Genomic DNA, 15,379 nt, shown 5'->3' on the forward strand with positions numbered 1-15,379 from the left:
AGAAATTGGTGCTCCAAGAGAATTTTGGTGAGTTATAGCTAGATACGTTGTGTTAACAGTACTAGCAAATAGTTAAGTTTAGTGCTCTTAGGCTGTTCGTAATCTGGAAATGACAACCTAGCTGTTTCTGCCATTTCCGCCATTCTGCTAAATCACCTTTTCCCTTGGGACATGGGCTTGTAGTCACCACTAAACCATCTTAATTAAATGCCAGAGTCTCCATGTCTGGTTTCCCCGCTATGCAATTCATACAAAACCACAGATATTGGTTTCTTTCAATGCTGGATATAGTAAACTATATCTAATAGCCATACTGTGGTATGTAAAAATACTGCTATACTGCCCAGCACTATGTTACCCAGCCAAATGCCCAATTGTTGGCCAAAGCAGGTACCAACAATCCATAATTTCTAGCACTGGTAATGGAAATTAGTTCATGACATAGCAGACCACCTTAAGTTATGCATTTATCCTAGCTTATTTTAGGCCTGTACTGTTTTTCATCATGAGATACCACACTTCAACAGTGTTGGGGGTAACGCGTCGCTTATGTTACTTATGTAACGCGTTACATAATAATTATTACTTTTGTGGTAACAAAGTAATATAGCAAAATATGCTATAAAAACTGGTAATATAACTCAAGTTACTTTACTTACAAACGTAACACGTTACCTAAGTAATGAAGTTACTGTATCAAGTGTAATATTACATAATATTATTACTACAAATAACAAAGTTACTAATCTCGTTAGTAATCCACTGAGTAATGCCTACCCACAAAAGCCTACTGAATGAAGCTTATTTGCCAGCTTCTTACTTATGACCAAGATTTGCACTTTGTCCAACAACGCAATGTGACAGCTTAAGGCTGTGGACACAAAGTAATATAATATGTAATATTATTATTATAGTTACTTTATTTTATGGATAATATGTAACTGTAACTAAATAGTTCAGTTGCAAGTAATATATAACGACTTATTTTTAAAAAGTAATTTCCCCAACACTGCACTTCATAAATTTCAATATACTCTAATAGAGCAGTCGTGCACTCAAATAAACATACAGATACAATACAAATCAGTACTTTTAACATTTCAGAAGGAAAAGGCATAGCCCCATAGCCAGACCCCTCCATATAGAGTATGCATCACACTGTGTAAATTGTGTTATCCAATTACCACCCTTCTTAGTGAATGTGGCTATATAAACTATCTACAGGATGACTTGTTTATAGCTGAACTCTCTACATGATCCTTTGATTATACTCTACAGGATGATTTGTTACTTACTGAATGTTCTAATATGGTGACTACACTATTAGAAAATATCAATCGAGCATTTGTTGCGTATAGTCGGTTATTTCAGTATGATTTATAGTACATTCTTCAAAATCACTGAAAGGTTATCCTAAAACAAAAACAGCCTTGGGGCTGTGGCACTGCCAAGCAATTGCAAAGTAGGATCATTCAAACAAGCTTATTCAACATGACTGGTAAGAACAAGGACTGATATCAAATTGCAGCCAAGTAGATTGGAATATTACCATGTTCAATCTGTTAAACAACTGGTAAGAGCAAGGACTGATATCAAGTTGCAGCCAAGTGACAGTATTACCCATTCTCTTTGTATTTAGCTATAGCTAGATAATAAATCTAGAGCCAATACACATGCAACTGTTATTAAATTGTCATTTGGCCACTTTTTAAAATCAGACACTACAAAATAAGACAATTTAATAACAGTTGCATGTGTTTTGCTCTAGTTTTATTATATAGCGCTTGTAATATTCCAATCTACTTGGCCACAACTTGATATCAGTCCTTGTTCTTACCAGTCATGTTGAATAAGCTTATTTGATTGATCCTACTTTGCTTGGCAGCGCCCTATAGCCCCCAAGGCTGTTTTTGTTTTAGGATATAACACATTTTTGTCACTGAGCGAGACAAAAAAATTACATAAAGCTGGTTATCACAACAGCTTCAACAGTTATTGTGTGTATTGCATCATAGGTTGGGACATGAAGTGGCAAAACCAAAGAATGTAGTTTGGTATAAGTTAGGCAGGTACTCATCGGTGTTGCTACCCGAGTCAATATATAGGATATGGCTTCTAGGCACCATTAAAACCATAAGTGAACAGATTGAGTAAAGGCCATTTCCCGGCAGGTGAGAATGTGCCCCAGACTTCTTATTATACTGGATATTGTTCCTTGAAATGCACAAACAAAGTTGTATTGTGGGCTGCATTTGCTAACTACTTCAGACCCATTATTAAATAACAACTGAATAACAAACACTTATGAGAATAGCACGCGATAGCAAGTTCATTGACACTAATCATGTTCACCTAGCGTTGACGCTTACAGCCAAATTTGTGCCAAGTTCACCGACTGTAAACGCTTCTGTAGTCAGAGGTGTCTTAAATTTAGGATAATTGTCGCAAAATAAATTAGCAATTAGCATAGGCAATGTTATTATCCTATGAGCGTACTTAAGGAAATTAACTCATCACTTCCCAGAAAAACGGCAGGTCATAATCAAGCAAAACTACTCCATATGTTTAATTACATATCAAAGATTCCCATGAAGCGCAAGAATGAATGAATGAATCAAACTTTGAGAAAATTGCTTATGGTGGCTCTTGCAAGAGAGGTGGAGTTCCAAGATTCGTATCACAGTCTAAGATACGAGTCAAAAAATGGGCAGCTTGTGCTAACTAGTATGTGAATGGAAGGAGACATTTTCAGCAAAATTTCATACAGTCTTACTAAAATATAACAGGGATTACTTACTTAGTAATATGCTTATATAACAATGTACCAAAGGATTTGTTGTATCATGAGGTTTTTTTTAACAAAAGAATAATTTTAAAGGTAGGTTTTAGGTATGCGTTCTATTAGAGTTAGTCGTTCGTGTAAGTAACTCACGGTAGTTGTGCGCCGTACTTTCCTTGGTCGCGTAACTCACTACTGTGAGTCTTGATTCTACACTGATAATCTACGTACCTATACACCAACTTTCAGCTCATCGCTATAAGCAGTTTGCCTAGTGGCATGGAAACTCAATGGTTTTTGTTAACAAAACTCGATCATGTGATTGTTACACACTGTTGGTTTTTGCTTTGTATCTTTGTGGTCTTAATCTTGATTTCTTTCAAACCACCAAAAAGCACTCCTACAATCGTTAATCTAACTACAGACCAATTTTGAATAAATTTCTCAAAGTAGTTTACCCTGTAGGTATGACAGAAGTTTCATAATTCCATGATTCTTGATCAGATTTCCACCATAATTGGTACTGAGATTGCTTTAATAACCCATTTAAGTGTGCCAAATTTCAGCTTGATTGGAGTACATGTTTGTGTTTGTGGTGGATTTTGCAAAGTGTACAAAAGAAAGAAAAAACCTAACAAAAAACTCAGAAACTTTGGCCACTTGTATCTTGAAAATGACTGGAGTGATTCCCTTCAAATTTTAACATGTGGACATGGTTGCAATCAGTTAAGGGATCACAAAGCTACATATGTGTGTGAAAATTGTGTTTTCTTTTTCCCTGTCAATATACCCACAGTCTGGCACATTGGCTTCTTGGGCCACACAACACACTACCATACCTTTAATTAAGATAAGTACCCATTGATATACTGTAAAACATTGTACATTAATTTGGGTATTTTACAATGCAATCCGTAAACCATGTACAATATTATGTTTTGTTACAGAATGGGCAATCACGAAGTGGTCACTTGTTGGTTGTTCTTGATGGCGATGGTATATCCCTGTGTAACATTCAATTCAAGGTAACAATGTAGAGTAATGTTGAATGTGTTATATATAATTATGTTATGTGGTACAGTTTAATCTACACTCGTAAGAGATTATGAGAAATAATGTTATTAAAAGGACAATGCAATGATGGAGGCAGCTTAAATTGATGACACAGTATTATTAACAAGTGAATGACGTAACAGCAATAAAGTAGTGGGCAAGATATATTGCACCTGTACATAATTAACATTGCACAATAACTCGTGTACAGGTGTTTCACCTACATAAGTAGTTGGCTAGAGCATAACAGCAACATAATAGTAGTGTACTACACAGTGATCATAGCTTGTTTAATCATCAGCGACGATGTTAAATAACTGAGAAAGCACTTCAGGCAACATTTAACTTGGCTATTTGTTAATCAGCAGCCTGAATCCTTCATCTTCATTCTTGTCTACTGTAAAATTATGTGAAGTTCCAGTTATGCCATAATTTCACACACTTTGAAATTATAGAAAATGCTAAACAGCTGCCATTATTACATTTTCCCTTTCACTACCTTAATTTTTTGTAACTTATAACTAATTCTTTTCTTGCAGATTCTGTGCAAATTTAACTTATCACTCAACAAAATGTACTAATTACACTAATTCTGTTTATACTTTTCCTGACCAATCCAGTGTAATAATAATGAATGTCACTAGAATTGTTAGTGGAGATTTCTGTAGAGAAAGAGCATATGAATTTATTTGTAATTATATATTTCCTTTGTGTGAAAATAATCTTCCAGTTCCAATATGCAGCAAGTCATGTTCTGAATATTTAACAAGTGGAATTTGTACGGAAGATTTACGAAGAGTGTTAAATTTACTAATAGTTGAAGGTTATCTTAACACATCAGTGGATGAAATAATAAAGGATAATTGTTCCCTATCCCGTAATGTTCCTGTTAGTAACGATTGTACTAATTTGAATGGTGAGTGAATTATCCTGTATAGCTGTAGAGTCACTAACAATTGATATTATCTTTACAGCTGTTCCTAGTAGGGATGATAACGTGAGGTACATAATAATATTATAATGTATGTGCTGCAAAAGTGACCCAAGTGTGTTTACAATACTGAGTACATTAATCATACAGTACAATAGTATACTGTCAAGAGTACATAATAAAAACTGTACTCTTGGTACTGAAAAGTATAGGGACTATGGTGGCCCATGAAAAAACATCACCCAAACACCAGCCTCACTTTTCCCTGACAACGATGAAGCAGTATTGGTTAGGTAAAACTAAGCCCAAACAAGCCTTCAGATTGACTCGAAACACTTTCAACAAGTTGATATGGAATTTTAACAAAGAATTTATTAAACAGAATTTTCTAGTGACTGACTGAGTAACTGACTGACTGATTCCTTCAGACAAGCATAACTCGATAACGGCTAAGGCTACGGGCTTGATTTTTTCACTGTTCAACATCACTTCATCCCAAGAGGTGCCTTTTGACATACCGCAGTATGTACAATGTATTCTTCATGGACTTACCAGTGTCCTCTATTTGTGTCCCATTAATCTTTGCTGACAGCATAAAGTATCAATTTGGCGGTAGCACATGATGGCTTCCCTTTGTAATGGAAATCATCAGTATTTTTCGTAGAGGCTACTTTGATTGCAGAGGTGATTTTTGAACAGTTCTTGATTCATAATGCAGTGTAACAGGTTGAACATATGTAGCTGACAACAAAGCGTAATGGATACTACATTTTTCAGATGGTAATTGATAGCTGAGGTACGCAGCACCATTTCTTTCTTTTGATGCGGTATGTGTGGGTTCACCAGTCATAATAATTTTATTTACAAACAAACTAGTACACAAAAATTTGAAATTTTCAATTAGAATAGGAACCATGTAGGGACCATAGCACATCAATAAAAGTACTTAAACAAGCTGGAGTAGTGTACAATATTAAATCACAGTAAAACAATACGGAAATGCACAGTAGGGATATAACACTTCTTATTGTTTTACTGTCATTTAATATCATGCACTACTCTAGCTTGTTTCGGTACTTTTTATCGATGTGCTATGGTTCCTACTGCAGTTGGGAAAATTTTTGTGTACTAGTGTAGCATCATTACGCTCAGGCACAGCACAACACAGATTAGTAATAATGCCACTGAAAGCACATAGACAAAGTCACTTGATCAAGTTCTAATTAATGTCATAATGGCATTTTTAATTAATGTTACATAGTGGCTAGCATTACAATGACGTATGCAGTGTTAAGTAAGTTAGTTTGATAACTATATATACTAGTGTTACACTAGTAACTTGCTAAACATACCAATATGTATGGTTTGTGTGATTAAAGCCATATAACAAAATACCCTTTACAGGCTGTTGTTTGTCATGACAGTCCGCTTTAGACGTAGGTGGTGCCCACCCCACCACCCTTAATTGTACAACTCCCAGATGGGAAGACATAATTCAGCTGATCACTTTGCAACACAACAATACATGTATCTTTAACAAAATTTTGTAAGTGTGGCTACCGTGACCTATTAAGTCATCACCATTAAATATTTTATAATGTAAAGTGATAATTTTAAGTTACATTTATCTGTACCTGTGTTGTTGACATCTAGTAACATAATGTAACTTGTTGATGTGGCTATACATATCCACACTAAAACAACCAAGCGTTTTTAAAAAATAGCTTGGGTGAAAAAGTTGTGAAATCAAAGGTGGCAGCCAAGAAATGATACATTTCGTATGTAGCCTAACTGGCCAGACTACATACAAAATGTAGCCCGGGCTACATCTGGGCAGCAATTACATAGACGTTAAGGCCAAAATTGATTATGGGGATCAATTATTACTCACGTAATTAGTATGCATGATAGCTTGGATTTCGCCATGAAACCACTCAAACGGAGAGCATTTTGTTATCCTTGCTATCCAGCAATGTTGGGCCAAGGTGAGAACTAGTGCTATAGCTTATTTACCAATATAGTTTCCGCATGTTTCCAAATACAGACCACGTCCTCATCACAAAGTTACCACTCTGCCCGAAGTAACCACTCTACAAGAAAGCTTACCTATCAAGGCCTTTAGTAAACTTCCATAAATGATTCAATAGCACTGATTAAAGCATTAAACTCGTGTAACCGAAATTTTCCATGATAACTAGGATTTTTCCATTCATTGTAACTGAACGTAACCAGAACATACTAGCTGTTCATTCATAATCGAAATTTTTAGGCATGCATCGTACAGTACAATAATATCATCATACAGTACAATAGTACTGTATAGTAGGGACCACAAATGTGTGGGCGTGCCCCATGAAAAAACATCACCCAAAAACCAGCCTTGCTTTCCCAGACAACGATGAAGCAGTATTGGTTAGGCAAAACTAAATTTCAAAAACTAAAACCCAAGAAAGCCTTCAGATTGATCCGAAATGCTTTTAACAAGTTGCTACAGGATTTTTTAAAAAACAGAATTTTCTACTGACTGGCTGACTGAGTAACTGACTGACTGAGTAACTAACTGATGCCTTCAGACAAGTGTAACCTGATAACGACTAAGGCTACGGGCTTGATTTCACTTTTCAACGTCATTTCGGCCCAAGAGGTGCCTTTTGGCATATCGCAGTATGAACAATGCATTCTTCATAGACTTACCAGTGTCCTCCTTTGTGTCCCATTTATCTTTGCTGACAGCAAAAAGTGTCAATTTAGCAGTAGCACGTGACAGCTTCCCTTCGTAACGGAAATTGTCCGTATTTTTCATAGTGGCTACTTTGATTACAGTGGTGCTTTTCGAACAGTTCTTGATTCGTACTGCTGTGTAACGGGTTAAACATACATAGCTGACAACAAAGCGTAATGGATACTTCACTTTTCAGATAATAATTGATATAACTGGGGCACGCGGCACCATTTCTTTATTTTAATACAGTATGCGTGGGTTCACCAGTCATAATAATTATTTACAAAAAAGTGAACTCAAACAAGCACACAAAAAATTTTGGAATTTTTAACTAGAGTAGGGACCATAGCACATCGATAAAACATACTGAAACAAGCTGTATGTAGCAGTGCATGATCAAGACACACGGTAGTGTGTCGTGCGGCCCAAGAAGCCGGAGCGCCACACCGTGAGTATATTGACAGGAAGAACGAAAACGTCATTTTCACACCTTTGTATCTCGGTGATCACTTATCTGATTGGAACCAAATTTGCTACACAGTTGCCCGCCAGCCAAGGGAGTCTACATTCCAAATTTGAAGGAAATCGCTCCAGCCATTTCCGAGATACGAGCTGCCAAAGTTTCGTTTTTTTTTTCTTCGTTTTTTTTTCTTCTTCTTCGTCTTTTCGCACACTTGCAAAAATTGCTATAACAAGCAAACGCGTACTCCGATCGCCTTGAAATTTGGCACACAGAAAGGGAGTCCAAAGGTGAATCCTAGCATCAAATTTGGTACAAATCCGATAAATGGTTCAGGAGATATGACCGATTATTCGCGTAAAACAAGATCGATTTGTTGTCACGCCTACAGGGTAAACCGCTTCATGGAATGAGTTGAAAATTGCTATGTAGATGGAGTAACCATCGTAGGAGTGCCTTTTGGTGGTTTGAAAGGAATCGAGATAAAGACCACGGAGATATGACACAAAACCCAACCTGTGTCACAATTACGCGATCGATTTTTATGAATAAAAAAGTATTAGTTTTCACGCCTACTAGGCAAACCGCTTAGAGCAATGAGCTGAATAGCGGTGTATAGCTGGAATAATCTTCATAGAAAGTCCTTGCAGTAGTACAGAAGAATCGGATTACAAACCACTGAGTTATGATTCGAAAGCCAACTCCGTGTAGCAAATGCGAGATCGAGATACTCTAATAGAACAGTCACCCTAATAGAGCATTCGGCTAATTTATTTACTCCATTATAGAATTTTATTACATCACAAGTTATTCTGTAGGGAGTTCAGCTGCAAACAGTTAATCTTATAGACAGTTCAGCAAGAAGACAGTCACCATGAGGAGAGTTAAGCAAATATACCACTATAGAGATTCAGAACATTACAAGTCACACTGAAGAAAGTTCAGCTATAAACAAGTCATGCACTGTGTAGAGAATTCAGCTACAATTAAGTCACTCTCTAGAGAATTCAGTTACACAGAATTCAGCTACACACAAGTCACTGTGGAGAGAGTTCAGCTACAAACAAATTACCCTTTAGAGTGATCAGCTACAAACAAAACACTTTGCAGGGTGTTCAACTGCAACAAATCAATTACCTTTAGAGCGATCAGCAATGAACAAATCAACACAAATCTACCTGTAGAGAGATCAGCTAGAAACAAATCACCCTGTAGAGACATCAGCTAGAAACTAGACACAATGTAAGGAGTTCAGCTACAAGCAATCACCCTGTAGAGAGTTCAGCTAAAACAAATCAACCTGCAGAGAGATCAGCTACAAACAAATCACCTTATAGAGAGTTCAGCTACAAACAGATTACCTGTAGAGAGATCGGCTACATACAAATCAACCTGCAGAGCAATCAGCTAGAAACAAATCACCCTGAAGAGAGGTCAGCTACAAATAAATCACCCTGTAGAGAGATCAGCTACAAACAAATTGCCCTGTAGAGAGATCGGCTACAAACAAATCAACCTGCAGAGAGATCAGCTACACACAAATCAACTTGTAGAGAGTTCAGCTACAAACAAATTACCCTGTAGAGAGATCGGCTACAAACAAATCAGCCTGTAGAGAGTTCAGCTAAAACAAATCAACCTGCAGAGAGATCAACTACAAACAAATTACCTTATAGAGAGTTCAGCTACAAACAAAATTAATTACCCTATAGAGAGATCGGCTACAAACAAATCAACCTGCAGAGAGATCAGCTACACACAAATCAACTTGTAGAGAGATCAATTACAAACAAATCACCCTGTAGAGAGATCAGCCAGAAACTACACACAATGTAAGGAGTTCAGCTACAAATAAATCACCCTGTAGAGAGTTCAGCTAAAACAAATCAACCTGCAGAGAGATCAGCTACAAACAAATCACCTTTTAGACAGTTCAGCTACAAATAAATTACCTTGTAGAGAGATCGGCTACAAACAAATCAACCTGCAGAGAGATCAGCTACACACAATTCAACTTGTAGAGAGATCAGCTACAAACAAATCACCCTGTAGAGAGATCAGCTAGAAACTAGACACAATGTAAGGAGTTCAGCTACAAGCAAATCACCGTGTAGAGAGTTCAGCTACAAACAAACCAACCTGTAGAGCGATTAGCTAGAAACAAATCACCCTGAAGAGAGGTCAGCTACAAAAAATCACCCTGTAGAGATATCAGCTAGAAACAAATCACCCTGAAGAGAGGTCAGCTACAAAAAATCACCTTGTAGAGAGATCAACTACAAACAAAACATTTTGCAGAGAGTTCAGCTACAAACAAATCAACCTTTAGATCGATCAGCAACAAACAAATAAACATGTAGAGAGATCATCTAGAAACAAATCAACCTGCAGAGTGATCAGCTACAAACAAATCAGCTTGTAGAGAGATCAGTTACACACAAATCAACCTGTACAGAGATAAGCTAAAAACAAATCAGAGTTCAGCTAAAACAAATCAATCTGCAGAGAGATTAGCTACATACAAATCACCTTATAGATAGTTCAGCTACAAACAAATTACCTTGTACAGAGATCGGCTACAAACAAATCACCCTGCAGAGAGATCAGCTACACACAATCAACTTGTATAGAGATCCGCTACAAACAAATCACCCTGTAGAGAGATCAGCTAGAAACTACACACAATGTAAGGAGTTCAGCTACAAGCAAGTTACCCTGTAGAGAGTTCATCTACACGCAAACCAACCTCCAGAGCAATCAGCTAGAAACAAATTACCCTGAAGAGAGGTCAGCTACAAAAAATCACCCTGTAGAGAGATCAGCTAGAAACAAATCACCCTGAAGAGAGGTCAGCTACAAAAAAATCACCCTGTAGAGAGATCAACTATAAACAATCACCCTGAAGAGAGGTCAGCTACAAACAAAACACTTTGCAGAGAATTCAGCTACAAACAAATCAGCTTGTAGAGAGATCAGTTACACACAAATCAACCTGTAGAGAGATAAGCTAGAAACAAATCACCCTGCAGAGAGTTCAGCTACAAGCAAAACACCCTGTAGAGAGTTCAGCAACAAAGAAACCACCATGTAGAGAGTTCAGCTGCAAACAAATCACCTTATAGAGAGTTCAGCTACAAACAAATCACTCTGTAGAGAGATCAGCTAGAAACTGGACACAATGTAAGGAGTTCAGCTACAAGCAAATCACCCTTTAGTAAGTTCAGCTACAAACAAATCAACCTGCAGTGAGATCACCTACAAAAAAGCACCTTGTACAGAGTTCAGCTACAAACAAATTACCCTGTAGAGAGATCGGCTACAAACAAATCAACCAGTTGAAAGATCAGCTACACACAAATCAACTTGTAGAGAGATCAGCTACAAACAAATCACCCTGTAGAGAGATCAGCTAGAAACTAGACACAATGTAAGGAGTTCAGCTACAAGTATATCACCCTGTAGAGAGTTCAGCTAAAACAAATCAACCTGCAGAGAGATCAGCTACAAATAAATCACTTTATAGACAGTTCAGCTACAAACAAATTACCTTGTAGAGAGATCGGCTGCAAATTAATCAATCTGCAGAGAGATCAGCTACACACAAATCAACTTGTAGAGAGATCAGCTACAAACAAATCACCCTGTAGAGAGATCAGCTAGAAACTAGATACAATGCAAGGAGTTCAGCTACAAGCAAAATCACCCTTTAGTGAGTTCAGCTACAAACAAATCAACCTGCAGTGAGATCACCCACAAAAACGCACTTGTACAGAGTTCAGTTACAAACAAATCACCCTGTAGAGAGATCAGGTAGAAGAATTCACCTTGTAGAGGGTTCAGCAACAAAGAAACCACCATGTAGAGAGTTCAGCTGCAAACAAATCACCCAGTAGAAAGATCAGCTAGAAGAAGTTACCTTGTAGAGAGTTCGGTTACAAAGAAACCATCATATAGAGAGTTCAGCTACAAAGAAATTACCCCATAGAGAGTTCAGCTAGAAGAAGTCACCTTGTAAAGAGTTTAGCTACAAAAAAACCATCATGTACAGAGTTCAGCTACAAAGAAACCACTTGTACAGAATTCAACTACAAACAAATCACCCTGTATAGAGATCAGCTAGAAGAAGTTACCTTGTAGATAGTTCAGCTACAACAATTCACCCTGTAGAAAGATCAACTAGAAGAAGTCACGTTGTAGAGTGTTCAGTTACAAAGAAACCATCATGTAGAGAGTTCAGCTGCAAACAAATCACCCTGCAGAGAGTTCAGCTACAAAAAAAATCACCCTGTAGAGAGTTCAGCTAGACGAAGTCACTTTATAGAGAGTTTAGCTACAAAGAAACCATCATGTAGAGAGTTCGGCTACAAAGAAACCACCATGTAGAGAGTTTAGCTGCAAACAAATCACCTGTAGAGAGTTCAGCTAGAAACAAAATACCCTGTAGAGAGATCAGCTAGAAGAGGTTACCTTGTAGAGAGTTCAGCTACAAAGAAACCATCCTGTATATAGTTCAGCTACATTTCAAGTCACCCAGTAGAGAGATCAGCTGCAAAAAAAATCCTGTGGGGAATAATGGGCATGTAATAAATATATGTATATAATTTGTATAATTACTAATAAAATCAAAAATAATTGAAGTACTAAAATTCTTCTTTAAGTTCTTTTCTTCTTCCTGTGTTAAAGAAAAAAACACATGGGTTAAAAAAGCCCCAAAGCCAGCCATAGGCCGGCTTTGCAGTATAAAAATACAAAAAGAATTGATATCTAATCAAAAACAGCCAAGCTGTAAAAAAAGGTGCGGCCCCCAAAAAGGCCATGGTGAAAAAAGATGTGAAATCGAAGGTGGCGGCCAAGAAATGGCTGTGATGGTAGGTTAATGGTTACATTTTAATAACGACAATTCAGGTGAATTTTGTGCCGCTTGGTCTTGGCACCAAATTCACCTGAATTGTTGTTATTAAAATGTAACCATTAACCTACCATCACAGCCATTTCTTGGCCGCCACCTTGGATTTCACATCTTTTTTCACCATGGCCTTTTTGGGGGCCGCACCTTTTTTTACAGCTTGGCTGTTTTTGATTAGATATTGAATTACAGTAAAACAATAGAAGTGTTGTATCCCTACTGTGCATTGCTGTTGAGCATAGTAGGGATATACCACTTCTTATTGTTTTACTGTGATTTAATATCATGCACTACTCCATGCAGCTTTTTTCAGTACTTTTTATCGATGTGCTATGATCCCTACTCTAGTTGAACATTTTATGTATTTGTATATAATAGAGCCAGTGGTTTCACCTGTATTGGCTTGGGTGATTGATTGCCCTGTGCAGGCTATCAGCCTGATACAGATAGGAAGTGTTATGTATTAGCTGTAACATGGGACATTCAGGCTTTGCCTGATATGTATGCCTTCTGCTCTCGGGCCTGTGGCTGTCAGGCAGTCGGGCATACATGTCAGGCAAATCCCTCATGCCCATGTTACAACTATTACATGTATAATAAAATTGATTTAGTGGTAAGAATGTTCCAGATACGTCAGTATAACACTTTTACTTACAGATGCATACCAGTTCCTGAGAATGAGTTTTGTAGGAATGAAATGAATTTCACAGATTATGCAATTGATGTTGCAACAACACAATTCAATATTGATATCACTACAGCTTTTGAAGGAGTTGTGTCTAGACTACAACAGTCATCTGGTGTAATCCCATTTTGCAGTGTCATAGTAAAATGGGCTACTTGTCTATACAAATTCCCACCTTGTGAGAGCTTTAAACTCATAATACCTTGCACACATTCCTGTGACGCACTAGTGGTAGACTATTTTGGACTATGTTTGCGTGACATCCTTAACCATTTGAACTCTGAGACTGATAGAATCCTTCAAAGTCATTTTCCTGCTTTTGGCTGTCGAGATTTTAACGATTACTATGCTGATTTTAAAGAGCAATATTTTACAGCATCCACATGTTTTGTTCCAATACCAACTCCTAATGGTATGTGTGTGTGTGTGTGTGTGTGTGTGTGTGTGTGTGTGTGTGTGTGTGTGTGTGTGTGTGTGTGTGTGTGTGTGTGTGTGTGTGTGTGTGTGTGTGTGTGTGTGTGTACACATACATAGATTAAATGCTTTACTGCCAGTGCTTAATGACTAATAATAATGCCAGATATGTTGCTCTAAGACTGAAGTGACCTTAAGGTTTATCTGACTTGAAAACTTCTTGGCATCGAAAATACTAGGTTAAGTTGTTGTAGTGTGTGACGTACACTATGCTATTCACTGCATCAAATGGCTTACCATGCATATATGTTTGTACAGAAGTCCAGACATGATTTGAGACTCAGCTGAAAACTTGTTTCCGTCAGCTGCTGCTACTGTTTGGCATTGTAAAACTTCATAGTTGTACAGTTATACAAGCAAGCCTTTATAAATAAAATAGATAGCACCCCTAGCTCCCAGTTAGGAATTTACACTTATGAGTAAGCACGACATATACACGGTGGTCATTTGCCAGTTTAATTTTCCAAATAATGTGATTTGGTATTTATATCAGGTGATTTTCAGCTATAGCAATTGTTGACTACAGGTATTTCAGTCATAACTTTTCAACTGCTATTGACAATGGCTCTAGGAAGGTTTCATCAGTTTCTAGAAATCAGTTGACTATTTAAATCACTTTTAATAATGAAATTTGACACACTCAATGAAACAGTTATATTAAAATGTTTAACTGTTTCATTGAGTGTGTCAAATTTCATTATTAAAATTATATATAATATTCTCTAATAGAGCAATCACATGCATTTAGAACCATTGTGGGATAGTCATTAAACACTTGTCACTGCAGTTAAAACCTAAGAACTGCATGTAGTTATCTTTTTGCATTTATATATTGCCCACAAGATATGATGTGTATTAAATTATAAAAATGGCAGTGGTATTGTGTTAGAAATATTTGTGTTGCTCTAAGAGTTGATAAGTATGTAGCTCCTTGGTATATTTGTGATTCTTCATTCCAACATTCCTATAGGCTTAATTGTTGTTTGGCATACTGCACACTCTGGAAAACATACTTGAAAGTCAAATGAAATAAAATGCTTGTCTTATTGGCATATTTCACATACAGATTTGTCAGTTGTTCTGTGGTTTAGAGAGATAAAACATTTCAAGCTTCAATAAATTTCAACCTAACTTGCATGTACATACAGAGGTGTTGTAGGTAGTTTCTGACCACTAGAATTAATAATAGATCATATGAAATGTATCATGTAAATTTGTGTCTCGTTGTATGTATTCAATACTGTTGTACATGCAATACACTTTTGGCACAGAATTTGTTTTGCGCACACCGTGAATCGCATATGATGATGTTGTGGAAAAGTATGGAACTGTAATAGTTAGACAAATACCCACCTCTTGCCATTATTAA

The 15,379-nt window shown here is 37.0% G+C and overlaps 1 protein-coding gene across 2 annotated transcripts in view; it reads left to right on the plus strand.

Moving 5' to 3' along the window:
• The window catches only part of LOC136268424 (tyrosine-protein kinase receptor UFO-like), a 59,313-nt gene that overhangs the window by 5,400 nt on the left and 38,534 nt on the right, over nucleotides 1–15,379 (plus strand). For both annotated transcript variants that reach the window (XM_066063761.1, XM_066063762.1), the window contains exons 2-5: nucleotides 3,727–3,804; nucleotides 4,372–4,748; nucleotides 4,807–4,834; nucleotides 13,509–13,948. In XM_066063761.1, coding sequence (XP_065919833.1) covers nucleotides 3,728–3,804; nucleotides 4,372–4,748; nucleotides 4,807–4,834; nucleotides 13,509–13,948 — 922 coding nt within the window. In that variant the 5' untranslated portion in view covers nucleotide 3,727. The remainder of the gene's footprint in view (nucleotides 1–3,726; nucleotides 3,805–4,371; nucleotides 4,749–4,806; nucleotides 4,835–13,508; nucleotides 13,949–15,379) is intronic.

This window comes from Dysidea avara, chromosome 10, assembly GCF_963678975.1.
Source record: "Dysidea avara chromosome 10, odDysAvar1.4, whole genome shotgun sequence".
Lineage (NCBI taxonomy): Eukaryota > Metazoa > Porifera > Demospongiae > Dictyoceratida > Dysideidae > Dysidea > Dysidea avara.